The sequence below is a fragment of the Crocodylus porosus genome, unplaced genomic scaffold, assembly GCF_001723895.1.
Source record: "Crocodylus porosus isolate Cpor-Errol unplaced genomic scaffold, CroPor_comp1, whole genome shotgun sequence".
Lineage (NCBI taxonomy): Eukaryota > Metazoa > Chordata > Crocodylia > Crocodylidae > Crocodylus > Crocodylus porosus.
The window spans coordinates 44,254,966-44,271,273 of NW_017728886.1; the positions used below are offsets into that span (position 1 = coordinate 44,254,966).

Sequence of the window (16,308 nt, forward strand, 5' to 3'; positions counted from 1 at the left end):
TGGTAGAGGAGAAAGCTTTCTAGTAAAATTGCTGAAGAATTTTTTGGACTAGTTACATTAATGCAATAAGTTCGTTAGATTATACTGACAGCAATCATTAAAACTAATACACTGCTGAGACACAGTAAAAGAACTCTGGTTTTATAGTGACATAATTAAATTAAAATTTCTGTCCACAGCAAAAGTGTTTACTGGCTTCCTCTCTGTCTAGCCAAGGTGAGCTGGAATTACAAAGTCATCACACAGTCATCCTAGCACAGTGCTGGACATTAGAAACACTGATTGCATTGACAACTGAGCCAAGAAGATCACAGGAGTTTATTTAAAAAAAGAAAAACAAACAAACAAGTAGTTAGAAGGGCAAACTCAGTCTTATTATAAATCCTGACTTAAATCAGACCGGTAATTTCACTTAATATTAAGATTAACAAGGACCCAGCAGTCTTACCTTGTTTATGAAAACTGGAAGATAGGGAGAAGAAAAAACCTGATTGGGAGTGGAATATTTTCTCCAATAGTCATTTGTCCCCTGGTCATCTCCTTCTGTACTATACATAAGTTACTTTAAAATAGCTTGTGCTGTTCATGTTTTGAAACTATTCCATTCCTAAAACTTTCTGCATTTAGAGAGAAGATTTCTTCAAGTTATTAGTTCACAATATCCTTTTTGCCAGCAACTCAGTTTCCAAGTGTTCAGTGCAGCTTTTGTATAGTGGTTTTATACTTCATGTTTAAGCTCAACTGCGTCTGATACAAATTTCAGAAGACACATTTAGCAGGTAAGTATTTACATATGAACAAGCTTCAGACATGTTCCACAACCTACAGCCGGTGGTTTTGTTTATAGAGCCACTAAACTTTGTAGCTGTATTGAAGAGAGAACTACCCACAACCACTCTAACATACTGCTTCTTACCATGTTGGGTTTATAAAAGCAACCTTCTTCCCTCCCCAAAACACAAGTCATTTGGAGCAATAACACAAGCATATCTAACTTGGCTTTAAAATCCCTGCCTGCTTATTCAATACAGCTCTCCTGCTGTTACAGATGTGGACTACACATCTCATTATGGCCGTTATAGCCAAGTGCCATTCTATTTGTCCCTTAAAAATATTCTGGAAATTTCTGTGGTTACCTTATGGACAAGTCACTGATCTTTCCAGAAACAGCAAATACAAAAGGAATAGCCTCATTTTGTATCCCAAAAGATATTAGAATTAAAATTACATTAACTCATCACCAAGACCTTTCCTATATTGCAAAAACACAAACTTGTTCCCCACCTCAATGCCAACTGAACTGCATCTTAAGGTTTTCATCCTGCTGCAACCCTACCACACTTAAATCAGGCCTTCTTTCTCTTGGTCATGAACACAGTTATACAGTACAGGCATATGCACCACAGTACAGAGTTTCATAATAAAAGGTGAAGTTCTGGTGTCTACTTAAATGAAAAGAAATAGCATTACTGTCAATTGTCAGTATTTAGACTTCAAGGACTGAACAGGTTCAAGAACTGCATACCTCCTATTACAACAGCCATTGATTCACATAACGTTGCAAGTTTCTGCTTGCATGCTTCTTTCTGTAAGGACTACAGGCAAAGATGCACATGGCTTTCCTTATGTATAGCTTATACTGGAGTGTACTGCAGATTTTAGTAGTCATGTCACAGTCCTCCTGTGCAGCGTGAGCTTCCCTCCTCTTCTGTTTAGGATCTGTCGGAAGGCCTGTCTGTATGAAGGCACTTCAGACTAATGCTTTCAAGCACTAGTCTTAATTGAAAAGCCAGCTTGATCCCTTTTTAGTACCTTGGACATGCACTTCATTCAAATAGCTATGCTTTGCTTTGCTAGGTTTTTTGGTTCTTTGCTGGGGACACACCAGTCATCTGCCTCTGAAGTCGCTTGATAATGCTTATAGGCAGACTTGTTGAATACTGGGAGTTTTTCTACTGAATCTGTTGACAGGGCCTGAAAAAACACACACCACATACACAGAGCACAAGAATTACTTTATCGGACAAGGGATAAAAAAGGTGGTAGCCATGTTGGTCTAAAAGTACAAGCAGCCAGTATGGTAGAGGCAATATACAATAAAAGATATTGCCTCTACTACACTGAATTTATTGAACAAATGTCTTTTAAATCACTACTCCAGGACAATAATGGTTCTCAGTATATCATGTAAAAGGAATAAACAGGCACCTTGTGCATGTATTACATATAAGTATTAAGGTTCAAGTTGAGCCACTCTGTTGCTATTATTCATCTCTGTAAATAGTTTTCTAGTTCATCTGTGAAAAGCCATATACGTGATGAGGTTTTATAGGCCTTGAACCTTTTTGTAGCCCGTCTGTCTACTGCAAGATAGAACTTATTTGATAGTCTCAAATCATGAAACCTTTTTGCAACAAAAATATTTTTAGACTCTCTCCCTTCTCACATTTGCAAATACAATAATTTGTACTAGGGAAGATGTTTACACTCAAGAGGACAATATTTTTTCAAGTGGAACACTTCCGCACTATACCATTTCCTAGATTGTCTTTTGATGCAATATATAACTTTATTTTTAGTTAATCTAAAGATCCAAAAGAAGTTCCTTTTAGAGGAAGACAGATTACCAGCTTTACAGTATTTTAGGATTACTTTTAGAAATGTACAAGACTAATGTACAAGACTGGACTCTTCTGAACTTGTACTAATATTCTGAAGTATTTAAAAATTTTGGTTGCGTTTGGCATCCATGCAATGAATAATGAACGGAACAAGTTAATGTTATCTGTTAGCATTAGCTTCTATTAGCCTACAGAAACAGAAGTCTTACTGCTGACCATGACAGCGATGAAAATGAAAATCTGCTGCTCAAGTAAATTATGAGGGTGTTAAAAAAATTAACAGCAGGGAACACTGATGACAGAACTGTTGAATGCACCCATTGTTCATGGCTGTAGAAAAGTGTTGTGGTCTAGTAAGTTATCACTGCACACAAAATAGTTCTATTTTGAAAATAGAGTTGCTTTCTGAAACACCCTTGTAGATGCTCTGTCTACCCAAACTTCTGGAACAAGAGTGCTGGCTAACTCTTCCTTCTATTCCATAACTATAAAAACTTGTCCTAAATTTTAGTTGAAAAGTATTTCAGAAAAACCAAGAAGCAAATTAGTTAAGTCCAGCTACATTTTTATCAACCAAAGGCCAAATCAGTCCTCAGGTTATGGAGATGCATGACAATGCAATACTGTGTGGATAAGCCAAATGAGATGTGAACTGCTACTCTGCGTACCAGAATCTATGTTATGCGAAGTAGTACTGTGCAGATATATGCAAGCTAGCTCTGCACACACTTGTTCTGGAACCAGAAGCACCATACCTTTGTTAGTGCTAGGTTGCATCCAGGTTAATGAACTCTGCTGAGAAGCACAGTGCTGCATTCAGGCTAAACAGTCATACTGCTTCTTGAGCCAATGTGTGCAGAGCTAGCCCAAGTATTTCTACATAGTGTTGTATATATAGCACCCTAATCACTTCAGAACCATACTTTGACTACACATACTCATCCCACTGAATTAATGTTATCAACAGAATTACTTTTTCTAAAAAAAACCAAATGCATACCTTCAGGTAGATAACAGCATCTATTCCATAACCCGATATGGAGTACAGATTCAAGTTTCCTTGGAAGTATTTAGCATACAGACGAGAAATTGGTAAGCCATACCCAAAGCCAGCCTAGAAATACAAGGTACAGTAGAGTCAAGATTTCTTTTTCCACTAAGTCTAAGCATCCTTCCAGTATCAGAGCTCAATACAACCAAGAAAGAAACCTCTTGTAAAATAATCGGAATGCTATAAAAACCTGCATTAACCCATGTCATCTAGCACCTATGCAAGCAAGTCTGCAAGTGGGAGATTGTACATAAAAAGTGACAGTTTTTAAATTAATTATTTCCTAGATCAGTCTTCTTCCTGCCAGAAATTTGCAGAGTGCTAGTGAGAGAAGCTTAGAATTTTGCTGTTTGACATCTCAGTTTGGGAGTTTCATGCTTAGGGATTGTACCATGTAGCAAGTGCAAAAAAAGTGAAGCAAATTGAGGTTCTTCTTAAATTTAGAAAAAGCCTTTAAACATGCAAGGAAAAAGCAAATCCTTTCATCCAAAATGGTATTAAATTTTAAAATAAACTCCCTGAAGTGAGCAGGGAATACTGCATTAAAAAGTAAGTTAGGAAGTGCTGCAGCCTGTTACTGTTTCTTTTCCAAGCAAGTGGGAATTTTCCAAGTTAAAGTTTACTTGATAGCTGGATACCTTACAAAGGTCTTACATTGAGTAAAATAGATGTGTGTAATTTAAGCTTAATACAAAAGTTGTTATAATGCATGCCGTGAAGGACTCCACGATATCTTACCAGAGGAGCACTATGAGAATCATCCATCACTGGCCTTGGTGCTGTAGAATACAGGTAGCTAAACAGGCGCTCAACTTGCCTCACAGGAACACCACCCCCTCTGTCAGAGATCTGATTTAAAGAGAAAGAAAAGTTGCATACTTAGAGTACTAGGCCTTTGCGTAGTGGCTAGCATTTGCTTTGGATTCAAATTCAGCCAATTCGGGGGACAGTGTTTTGAATCACTGCCTCAAATCGATTTGGCTGCTGTCAAAAAATGGGCTGAGTCAAACATGACGGATTTCCTCCCCACCCCCCGCCATGGCCGTCCCGCTCAGTGTCGGGTTCTTTAAAAAGTCCTGGTGCTCACTGGCTGCTACCAGGCGGGGGGTGAGGGGGGGAGAAGAGAGGCAAATCCCTTCTGCCCCGTGCTGCGTGGGGGGACTCTGCCATTAGCCCCCATAAACCCTGACAGCCCTGCACTTCACCAGCAGCCTTTAAAAAGAAAAAAAAGAGAGCCAGGAGCTGAGGCAGCTCTTGATGGGGCTGGGAGAGCAAGTGGATGGAGGATGGGGGCTTGTGGCAGAGCCCCAAGCAACACAGGACAGTAGGGGGCAGGAGCCAGTGAGTGGGGATTTTTTTCTCTCTGCCCGAAAGAAGGGAGCTGGGGCTGGGCAGGGGGGCATGCCTGGGGTCTCCCCCATGATCCCCTCCTTCAGCCCCCACTCCCTATTTACTGGCTCACAGTCTGGGTCCAGCTCCCTGCGGCGGCAAACAGGGACTGTCCATATCTCCCAAGTGATTCAGACCTTTTTCTTGGTCTCCCGATTTGAATTTGGATTTGGAGATTCGGCTGCTGAATCAAATCAGTACCCGAAGCTTCAAACAGCCTTATGGAGTACTGCTTCAACATTAGCAACTATTATACTACAAAGCTTTAGCAGTAATATAATTAATATTAAGTCGGGATTTGGTTTCTCTGATAAACAACCTCCATCTTGAGTCAGTATCAACTGAAGCCTCTCTGGTAAATATTAACCTTAGTCTATAGTTTAAAGAAAAAAAATCCCACCCCCCCAAAAAAACCCCAGATTTTTCTATTATGATGTTTGTAGTGTTCTCTGACTATATCAACTCATATGCGAAATAAGATCTATCAGATTACCTTTATTGTTAGGTCTTCATTTCCCAGAACAACTGTTACTTCAATTGGAGAAAGTGAGGACCGGTTTTCTTGATACTCAATTGTTGCTCTCATTGCATTCTATAAGAAAATTAATCAGAAGACTTCATTTTAACTGTCACTACAGAAGCATCGTAATGAAAATTATATTTAGAGGTGCATCAATATCAGTTCATATTGAATCAGCACTGATAAAAGGAAAATTGACATGGTCAGCAATCGCCTTTTTTTGCTGGTGTCGCCAATAATGTCACTGATAAAGTGGTGTGTGTATGCATGAAGCCACAGCATGAACATGGGTAGGAATGCAGTATGGCAGCTTGGTAAGCAGCATCCAGCTGGTAAGTCTGTGAGGGGCAAGGGGTGTCAGGGAGGTGGGGTGGGGGAGGAAGGGGGCAGATTGAGGCCCCCGCAGTGAGGGAGTGGGGTAGGGGCAGGCACTCTGCACACCATTTGAGGCACTTCCCAGCTGGGGCAAGATAGGGTATGGGATGGGAGCTGCCCACCACTGCATGCACCCGCAGGAGAGGCATGGAGGGGCATGTTCCCCCTGGATTTGTGTATGGGATAAGGGTGGGCTGCACTAGTCTCTTCCCAGTGCACAGGCTGGGCCGGGCGGTGGCAGTAGCCCCGCCTCCCATTGCCACCACAGCCCACCCAAGCGCAGCCCCACCCTAGCCTCCCCCACCAGAAAGAGGCTGGTACAGTATCCTGCCTTCGCCCCACTCAGATCTAGCGGGAACATGCCCCCCTGTGCTGCCCCTGGTGGTGTGTAGTGGCAGAGAGTTGTACCCTTTCCTCACTATACTTGGACAAGCCACCCATGGTTCCGCACCATGCCCCACCCGGTCAGTGCCTGCCCCTGCTCCACTCCCTCACTCACCATGGGATCCTTAGTCTCAGTCTCCCCCCCGCCACCCATGCCTCTTACCCCCCTCCTCCCACAGACTTACTGTCTCCATGCTGCTCTCCAAGCTGCTGGGCTGCATAATCAGCATTAGCTGATATGGTTGATTAATAATCAGCCATTGGTATCAGCCACAAAATGTCTTTACTGGTGTACTCATATTGAAGTTTCTCAAGATACACATGCCTAGCACAGGAACTTGGTGGGAAAGACTAATCAATCTGCCATATACCATCAGTGCCTAGCTTTGGTGATTTATTGCAGCAGAAACTAAAGAAAGCTTATACGTAGAAATAGCTTGAAATGAAGTGTATCTTTATCTGGGACTGAAGAAATTGGAAGGAGTATCCAAAATACAGTTATAACAACTAAGCTATACCTGCCTGATGAGAAGCTCAAACACTGTAACTTTAAAGAGTAGATTTATTTTTAGATGCTAGAACAACAGCCGTGACCCAGAAAATGGCTTGAGAGAAAGAAGTACTCTTATCTACCCATAGCCATACATACCTTAAATAGCTCAAACAACATGTGGAAAAGATGAGAAGGGACATACACTATGTGAATGGCTTGTCCTGGTGCTTTTCCTAAGAGGAAAACAAGCACATTTTTTAAAAAGGGGAAGAAGAACTGTTGGTTTTGTTTTCCCAAGTTCTACTATAAGCTAATAATAATGTCATGTTACAGAAAAGATGATAAAGTGTTGTGCCTTTTTTAAATTAAAAAAAAAGGAAATTAACCCTAAGTGTTTGACCAGAGGTGGTAAGTGCCATTTCATGAACAGGTTCTTTTTAAGCAACTTCTAATTACTCAGCTTTTAGCTTTCCTATAGTTTTGTCAAGTCTTAAAACACATTTGATGCATAAAGGAAGAGGACCACCCAGGCTGCAAAACATGCATCGGTAGTAGGCATTTCAGCTGTTCCTGGATTTAGCAATGTGTCACCACTATGTGCAAAGGAAGTTCTTCCTTAGCAACAAATCTATACTTGCTTTTTAAATGGATACAGAGCAATGGTTGTTCTGTTCAGTATTTACAAGAACCATACCTCACAAAAGTTAGCATTCTCCCTCATGAAACTGAAAAAAATTGAGGTAATCGGGATTTCAACCAATGAGGCAGAAAGAAGAGCATGCATTTGAGTCAGCAGATAGATTAGCTTCAAAAAGATATGCACCAGCTAGACAGGACTGACAAATAATCTAGAAGAGGAACAGAGGGAGATCCTTTCTTTAAGAGGAATTAAAAGCAATTTGGCTTTTGATATGGGACATTAGTTTGCAAACAAAATATTAAAAACACCTTACCATTCACTTGAGTAAGCTTCAGTTCTGGTGAAGTTAAATAATACTTGTCACAGAGCATTCGGGAGCTTTCAAAAGCATCTACATTTTTTTAAAAATAAATTTTACAAGTGTAAATATACATAGAAGAAACAAAAAAAAAAAGTTACATAACATAGTTATTTCTTACTTCGGGCCTCACATTATAGCTGACTTTGTTGACATCTGCTGTGTTGCAATGTGTAAATATAAATTCTCAAATTTCAAGTGGTAAGAACGCTGGAAGTTATTACAGAATTAGGACGCTGGCAATTAAACTATACATGGGAATTCAGTAGCTTCACTAGGATTTATCATAAAAATGAATGTGTTATAAAAAAAAAAAACCCAGGTGTCTAGAGAATGCAGGATAGCATCTAAGGCACAGCTGGGTTTGTCTTTAAATCACCAATAACTTCAATCACTCCTGCCCAGTATATCACATAAAAATACTTGTTCAAATAGGTCTTATGTTATTATCATATCTTAGTACTAGCTAAGACTTGCTGCTCTTTTTCATCCTCTTTAAGGCCAGGATATCAAAATGTATAAGTAGGTCAGGCATTTATGTCAGCAGTTAACAGAGAAGTCACTTCTGGCATGTTTGATAAACCTATCTTGGCTGCCTGTCAAACCACTTGCAAACAAGAATATCTTTTGGCCATGAATTGAAACTTTAAGAGATTTAAAAATCTACATACCATGAACTACTGCCACCACATCGCAGCAAGGATCAATGCTTCCAATTTGCTGGGGGTGCATCAAGTTGGCATTACCATTAAAAAGAAGTGCTGTTTTAAAGATAAAACTCATGTTACATCTCACTTCAAGTTGCTAAATTTAATTATGAAAGAGTCAGTTCATTCAAAAATCAACCCAGGCCAAGAGTATGTTCCTTTTAATGCTTACAACGTGTATTGAGCTGAAAAAGATTTAAAGCTTGTTGGTTTTTTGTTTTGTTTTTTTTAAAGCTTCTTCAAAAGAAACTGTTTAAACTTGGAAGTGTCAAGAACAGAGGCTGCTTGCAGATGTATAAAACAAATAAATCCATGCTTTAACAGAAGCAGCAATACATTACTTCAACCTGGCTCTGCAGTGCCTGTAAGGATCGGGAGCTTCAGTGGGGGGGGCTTTTTAGTGCTTTTACCTAAAGCTGATTAAATCAGCTATTAGATAAAAGTGCCAAAAAAGCCCCACTAAAGTACGCAATCTTTACAGACACTGCAGAGGCCGACTGAAGTATTGCACTGCCTCTTCTGGGCATGTGCAAGGCTTGGCACAGTAATATACTGAGTTTAAAGTAAAGCACCGTTTGTTTTATTTTTTTAGATGTCTGCAAGCAGCCAGCTTAGGTCTGATCTGGAGAACTCCCACTTATTGAAAAAACAAGCTACACTTAACTTCATTTTGTTTGCTAGTACATTAACATCTAAAAGTATTTTTGTAGGCATGGATTTTATCACTAGATGTCCACAAAAACCCTTCCTTAATTTAGAGTTAGTATTGAGTCAAGACAACAACAGGTGGTTGTTGCTGTCACCACTCATTCTTGTCATTACCAAGTGACAACCAAAGTCATCTTAATATTTCTTCTGACTCATTAATGAGAGTCTCTAATGTGTTCTAGAAAGGCTTACAAGATGTTGGTTTCAAGAAAAGGGATCTTCAACTTACTATGTTGATTTATTAGCATCCGGAAGGAAATACGGTTCATGTAAAATCGATCCAAGAAGTATTGAATGTTTTGATTCGTGACTGGGTCCACTTTAAAGGTGTCTTTGTATTCAATTATTCCTTGTGCCATTGTAGGGACAACATTGTGGTGTCGGTTTCGGACTGTAAGGAGTGAATCTATAAAGCTAGATCAATAAAAAAAAAATTTTTTTCAGAAAACTGAGACTGACCACATGAAAATTTAAAAAAAAGAGAGAGAAAGTGGCTCTCAACAAAACTTAAACTGGGATACAATTTTACTAAAAGCATTTTTTGCTAAAATTTATTTTTTCATGCCAAATGAGATTTGCAATGGAACTGCTGCCTTTAAGCTTTAGTACTGTTGAGAAATACTACACAATATAGAAAGTTCTAATGAAAACAAAAGGTCAGTCCCTGGTTACTTAACGATTCTGATAACTTGATATTTGTCATTTCAGGTTCACTACATTGTGAAAGGAGGGAAAGCAAAATAAAGAGGTTCATTTAAAAAAAAAAAAAAGACACTTACTCAGATAAAACCCTGTGATCATCTGGACTTTTTTGATGGAACTCAACTAGATCCATTAGACTCCGCATATACCTAAAAAGAGACATCACAAGACATACAGGCTGCTTACTTAATTGCTATTAATCTGGAAGTAGCAGAGAACGTTTTCCTTGAAATTACTACTTAACAGGTAAATAAATTATCATAGCTCCAATAAGCCACTCAAAGTGACTCAGTTTGATTCCAGTCATCACTGTCAAATGACTTGATCCAATTAGGTGCCCAATGGGTAAGTACTGTAATGCCCAATTTTAGCTGCCTGGACCTAGATTGGAATCCCAAATCTGTATTAGGTGCCCAGGCTCCCTAGAGAGGATATGGGAAAAGATAGATGCCTCTGTGGGATCCAGAATAAAGAGTAATTTAGAGCTGACCAAGAGCACCTAGAGATGTTTGAAATCTGCACCCGTCTAGGACCTGGTCACCTTCATCCACTTAGGGAACATCACCCAGAATCATCTCTCGCAAGGCTCACTCTTATTTTAAAGCACAGCAAGGCAATTCTGCTTCCCCCCCGCCAATAACAGCAGAGATCACAGAAGTAGGAAGCAGGAGCCCTGGGTTCTACTCCAAATACCGTTTATGGAACACACAGATGGATGAATATTGAACTTGGGTCTCACTTCTGGGGATACTAACCACCAGATTTTTTTTTTTTTTAGACAAGTGAAGATCCTTCATCTTGTTCCCACAGAATCTGCTATCGTTTTGCAAGGAAGCTGATTCTGCCAGTGTGTTAACACACTGAGAAAGCCTACAGGATTGAGTCCTCAGGGAACTTAGACAAGTGCATAATCTCTGGGATGTTGGTCAGGATTAATTGTGCTAAACTCTGAGCTGCTCAGCTCTTTCAAGATTGGGACAGATCTGGAAATAAGCAGCAATACATCTGCAGTTGGGTGGGGAACTCTAAAGATCGCCCTAACCCTGGGCAATCACAAATCTAGATTTACACACCTAAATGCTGAAGTCCCACTTTAGTCACCCAAGTCCTTTTTTAGATCCAGAAAAAAGACTTTTTGCTCACTCTCATGTAACCCACTCCTACAAACTGTAAACTGAACCTGAAAGTGCTCTGTCTGGCATATCTGTTATCAACAACAATTGATTATGTAGCCTAAATCCTTCTGGTGTAGGTGAGAAGGGACTAAGTTTATTTTATGACTACATCTTCTAACGTTTCCTTGACATACAATTTGTATTCCATGGAGTTAATCATGACAGATCTTTTTCATCGGATCACAGGAAAGTAGAGAGGGAAGGGACCTCACAAGGTCATTTAGGGTGCCTGTACATAAGCATGGAGGCTTCTGATACTGTAGTTACAGCACATTGGAGCAGACTCAATTAAAATCAAGTCTGCTGGAGTATGGCAATTGCCTTGTGCGTCTCTTGTATCAGCATTCCCACACTTCAAAATGGCAGCAGGGGTGCTTGAACTAAAGCTCCAACAAGCTTTCATTCAAGCATCTCTGCCACCATTTTAAAGTGTGGGGATGACGATAAATGAGACTCTGTGGTACTTTAGAGTGGCTCTTGAAGCTGTGTTAATTAAAGACAACGTCCCCTTAGTTTGGTCACCTGCCCACGGCAGGATCATTCATGACCAGACCATCCCAAGCAAGAGTCTCTCAAAACTTGCTCTTGAAGACTTCCAGGGATGGAGATTCCACAACCTTTCTAGTTAGTCTGATAGAAACTTTAACTGCTGTTCTTGTTACACAAGCCAACAAATCGGGCTAGAATCTGCCCCACTGAATTCTGTGACACATTGGCACCAGACCAGCAAAGAGACCCAGAGACATTACATTTCACAGTGGACTGCTACATTTTAGAGCTGTTCCTCTGTAGGGAATATAGAAGTATTTGGGATTTTATTTCTTCTGATGTGCAGCTGGCAGATAAATCTGTCTGTTGTAAGACATTTTTTTTGGTAAAAAAACAAAAAACAAAAACAACAAACACACACACTTGGACAAGAACAAGTTATGGCAACTTAACCATTTGGCTGAGGGGAACAGGACTACATTCTCTATGCCCTTGTAATACAGCCAGATTTACTGGAGACATTCAGAGACCCTTCCTGCCTACTTCCCAAAAGGTTTCAGTTACCTTGTGGTCTAGCCTAATTTTACCATCTCTTGATCTACGGATGAGAGCAGCGGTAACTTGGAGTCGTCAGCTCCAGGGCACCCTGTCACGAGGACTTTGGTGGAATCCTAGATACTTACCAGCTCTTCACCAGGTTGACAGAGGGAGTGCTCTGCAACTGAACAGGAAGGAGGTCAATTTCTTTCAGGATATTTGCTAGCCGCACAGGAAGCTCCTGTCGCAGAAAGGCAAAAGAGGTTCTCTCACATCCATTCGCCAACCCTGCAAAACAAACCCAGGGATGGACATCAGCACACGTGAGCCAGCTTCTCTCAGATCCAATTTCAAAACTGGGTCTTTTCAATTCTGCAATCATGGCACTGCAGGTCCCCAAGAAGGCACTGCAGGGCTGGGTCATCCCCAGGGGGATCTCTGGGCTCTACACATGGGTGGGCACCAGCCTCTTCCCGGTGGGGGAGGGCTGAGGTGGGCTAGACAGACGACTGTGGGGGCTGCGCTATGCAGAGGTGGGACATGGGCCCCATGGGGGCTGGGCACATGCTAAGCCTCTGTGGAAGGGAGTGGGGCAGGGGTTTTGGATAGGGGCAGTGCTGGGAGGGGTTGTGGGGAGGGGCAAGGCAAATTTTCTAGTCCCTATAGCCCCCCCAAGCGCCACCCCTGCCTCTACAGGTGGCCTACCCGGGTGCAGTGATACCTAAACCCTAGGCAGCCACGTCCAGACACCTTTATACCCGTGGGAGCCAGGCATCTGGGGCTAGCGCCGGGGCTGCTCACCCCCCGCCCCGGGGTGTCAGAGTGCATCGCTTGAGCTGCATTTTGCAAAGGGACCAAAGGCGAGGACAGCCTAGCCCCTGCCCCGGCTCTTACCGAAGTCCAGGAACTGCTGCATGGAGAGCGGGGACGGCGAGAAGCGGGCGAAGCGCTCCACCTCCCGCGGCGCCGGGGGGCAGCTCGCCGCCAGCGGGGCAGCGCTGCGCAGCGCTATGCGGGCCGCCTTCATCGCTCCGCTGGGCTGGGCTGGGCTGCGACGCGAAGCGGCTGGGACGAGCACGGCGCTCTGGCTCGTCCCGCTTCCATGCGCCGCTATTTACTTGCCTGCAAAGGAGGCGGGGCCAAGAAGCAAGCCCCGCCCCCTCTCTTAGCGGCGGCGGGGGTGTCCAGCGAGCGGGCGTGGCCTCCGCGGGCTTCAACCCTCCCCCTGCCCTTGTTTACGCGCGGACAATGTCATCCGCGCCGGTGACTGTGCCTCCCGGGGACTTTTCCAGGAACCGGGGGCTCCTCTCCTCATTGGCTGTTGGCCGAGCCTTCTAAAGTGAGCCAATGGCTTGGCCCAGCCCGTTCTGGCCTTGCTCCCGTTCGGTCCCGGCACGGCTCGGCTCCGCCCCTTTTCTGCTCTTCCTAGAATTCTGAGGACAGGGCGGGCCGGGCCGGGCCAGCGCTTGGTTTCGGCTTGTGGCTGTAGCGGGTCCGTGGCGCTGGAGGCCCCCAGCGCAGCGGCACTGCGGTACAAATAACATCACGAGCCGAGGCCAGAGTAACACCTTCAGAGGGGCATGAGATAGCAGCTGATGCCTTTTGGGACAAATTGGAGTGTGAGGTGCTGCCCTGGCCAGACTAACACCACCGACTACCTTTTCTTAATAAATGATGAGGAGTGCTGACATCCTGAGAGCCCCTACATCTCCAGTGGGCCCCTCCTTGTCCATGCGCAGCACTATGATTTGCTGAGCTGCTTTTTGGCAATGTTCTTCCAAGACCTATGGAAGCGGCATAACTAAGTGAACTTTCATGAGGGGGCGGGGAAGCTAGCCCTGATGGTCTCGCTGGTCTGGCTCCGAAGGTGGCTCTCTACCCTGCCGTCTGAGTGACTTCAGACTAACATGGCTAACTACCTCTCTGGCTCCAAAGTCATCAGGCACCGGGAATGATCCAAACGTTTGTTCAATTCCCGTGGTGTTGGGATGTCCTTCAATCTCAGTGACACTCATGGGGTGCAATAAATGGCAGCCCCTGATCCAAAGAGTGTCCAGTCAGAAAACTTCTTGGCAGGGAGGAGTGCAAAGTACTAAAATAAAGTTACAGCATGGGTGTGCAAGTCATAATGAATCTGGGGCTGTAACTGTAATTTGTCACCTACTGCATTGGCAGCTTTCTGTCTGGGGTTGCTCTCCCCTTTGTTTTTCACTTCTGTTCTGTTCAATCCTGCAGGCTGGGGAAGTCAGACATAGAAACAGCTGCTTAGCAGGGCTTGGGTTGTTTTCTTTTGCAGGCACTTTAAGGTTCTAGCCATGGGTGTCTGGTGCCTCTTGAGTCAAGGGGTCACGTGCCCCCTCTGGCACCAGCTGATCCCACTGACTGGGGGCAGGTCCCCTGGCGGCCGATCCTGCTGCACCGCCGTGCACCCCCTGCATGTCACCCCTGGCTCTAGCTGTGGTGTTAGTGCTGTGAGGTTGGGACTAAGAGGAGTGTACAGATCCATGAGTTTTTCAGATTTCCCTGCGTCTTAGGTTTGGTTGTGAAGCTACTATTGTGGATGTTGAAAGTGAAAAAGTCTGTACAAAAAACACCCTAATGTGAACTCAAGTGACAAGGCAGGGGGACTAGGTAAATTCCTGATCAGTCCAGACTCCAACCTGGATAAAGAGTAAGGGGATGTGAGGGTTGTTTGATGGCATTTGGCAGTCTGGGTCACAATGGCCATGTGAGCTTTTGTTTGCACTTTCTACAAGAACTAAGGATGGATTGACTGAGCTGATCCTTACCTGTTTTCTCTGGGTTGCAGCTGGGGCTGGGAAAAGTTTGCACTGTCCTTGCACTTCACCTGCTTTATGGAGAGGACTTTGACCTCCACCACTGATCAGCATTTTCACATGCCTGACATTAACTTGACTCGAAACAAAAAAAAGTGATTGCATAATGAACAAGAAATGCAATAAAAAAAGTGAAGCTGGTAATTCCAGCAAAGGATTCTCATGATAGTCCTTATGTTAATGACCAACATCTAGGAAATACTATAATAAAAGCTATGTTATAAAGAAGTATAGTCTTTCTCTCTCTATATAATAATCATCAATTTTTCAGTGGAGAGGAAGTCCTTATCAGAACTGTCTGCATGTTAAGTCAAAAGTAGAACAAAGAACTTTAACTCATGCTTAGATTTATTCTGGCACTTTATCAGATATTTTTCTCATCTGAGACCTTTTTCCTTCTTAGCTCTACTTATTCTTCCATTCCTTATGCATTTGCCATTTAATTTTTTTACCTCTCTCTTATCCTGTTCTTGCTGCACACTGTTTTCAAACCATTGTGAAATTGTCACAGGAGTAACGGTGTTGAAATTGTATATATGGAATAAGGACAGTTAACATATATAAGTTTAGCTTTAATTAATGTCTAACACTCTTGCCAGTAGCTTATACTGGTGGGGGGAGGCTGTTTAGATAACCATTGTGTGTGCGTGCAATTTAATTTAAGCTGCCTGCCAGGCTAGAATGACTGTCATGCAGACAGGTAAAAAGCAATTGGGCTTAAATTATGAAGCACTAATGAGTGTCCTTTCTAATAGCTGGGAACATGGAAAAAACCTTAAGATTGACAACTCTTAAAATAAGATTTTGAGTTACAATCTTGTCACTAAATTCACCTGTGCCAGTCAGTTATACTGCTCTGAATTAATTCTTCACCTGTCCCCACCCAGGCACCACAATTGCTGTCACTGTGTGGCAAAGTGGGGCTTCCCACCTAGCCACAGTACTAGTCTCCCCACTTGCCTTTGGGCATGCCACCCACCTGACTCACCTGCCATGCCTTGTTCTCAATTAATTATGATGTTAATTAAGGTGGGAGGCTGCCCATTCTTGCCCCAATGCCAAGGAGTGCTATCTGTGGCTCCATACCTCCCCTACACTGCAGCCCAGGCCTCACAGATGGCATCCAGCTGTTGATCTCACCAGCCTCACACTGGGCCCCAAAATCCTCCAATTAACACCTGTCTAAGAACCCTCCATTCCAGTGACCTATCCCTCCTTCGTTTGGATTGTCTAGCTCCCTGAAACCATTTCCCCTCTCGGGCGTGGTCCCCCCAGGACCTTTGGCCACACAGGCCCTGGCCTCACCTCCAAAGCCAGTTAGG

The 16,308-nt window shown here is 43.1% G+C and overlaps 1 protein-coding gene across 1 annotated transcript; it reads right to left on the bottom strand.

Moving 5' to 3' along the window:
• Nucleotides 1-292: 292 nt before the first annotated feature.
• PDK4 (pyruvate dehydrogenase kinase 4) lies at nucleotides 293-13,242 on the bottom strand. The gene is made up of 11 exons (XM_019533569.1): nucleotides 13,044-13,242; nucleotides 12,296-12,437; nucleotides 10,026-10,097; nucleotides 9,476-9,660; nucleotides 8,503-8,592; nucleotides 7,787-7,864; nucleotides 6,990-7,066; nucleotides 5,555-5,653; nucleotides 4,411-4,521; nucleotides 3,622-3,735; nucleotides 293-1,974 (listed from the first exon to the last, which is right to left on the bottom strand). Exons 1-11 carry the CDS (start codon nucleotides 13,174-13,176, stop codon nucleotides 1,831-1,833), a joined length of 1,245 nt encoding a protein of 414 aa, XP_019389114.1. The 5' UTR covers nucleotides 13,177-13,242; the 3' UTR covers nucleotides 293-1,830.
• Nucleotides 13,243-16,308: the final 3,066 nt, after the last annotated feature.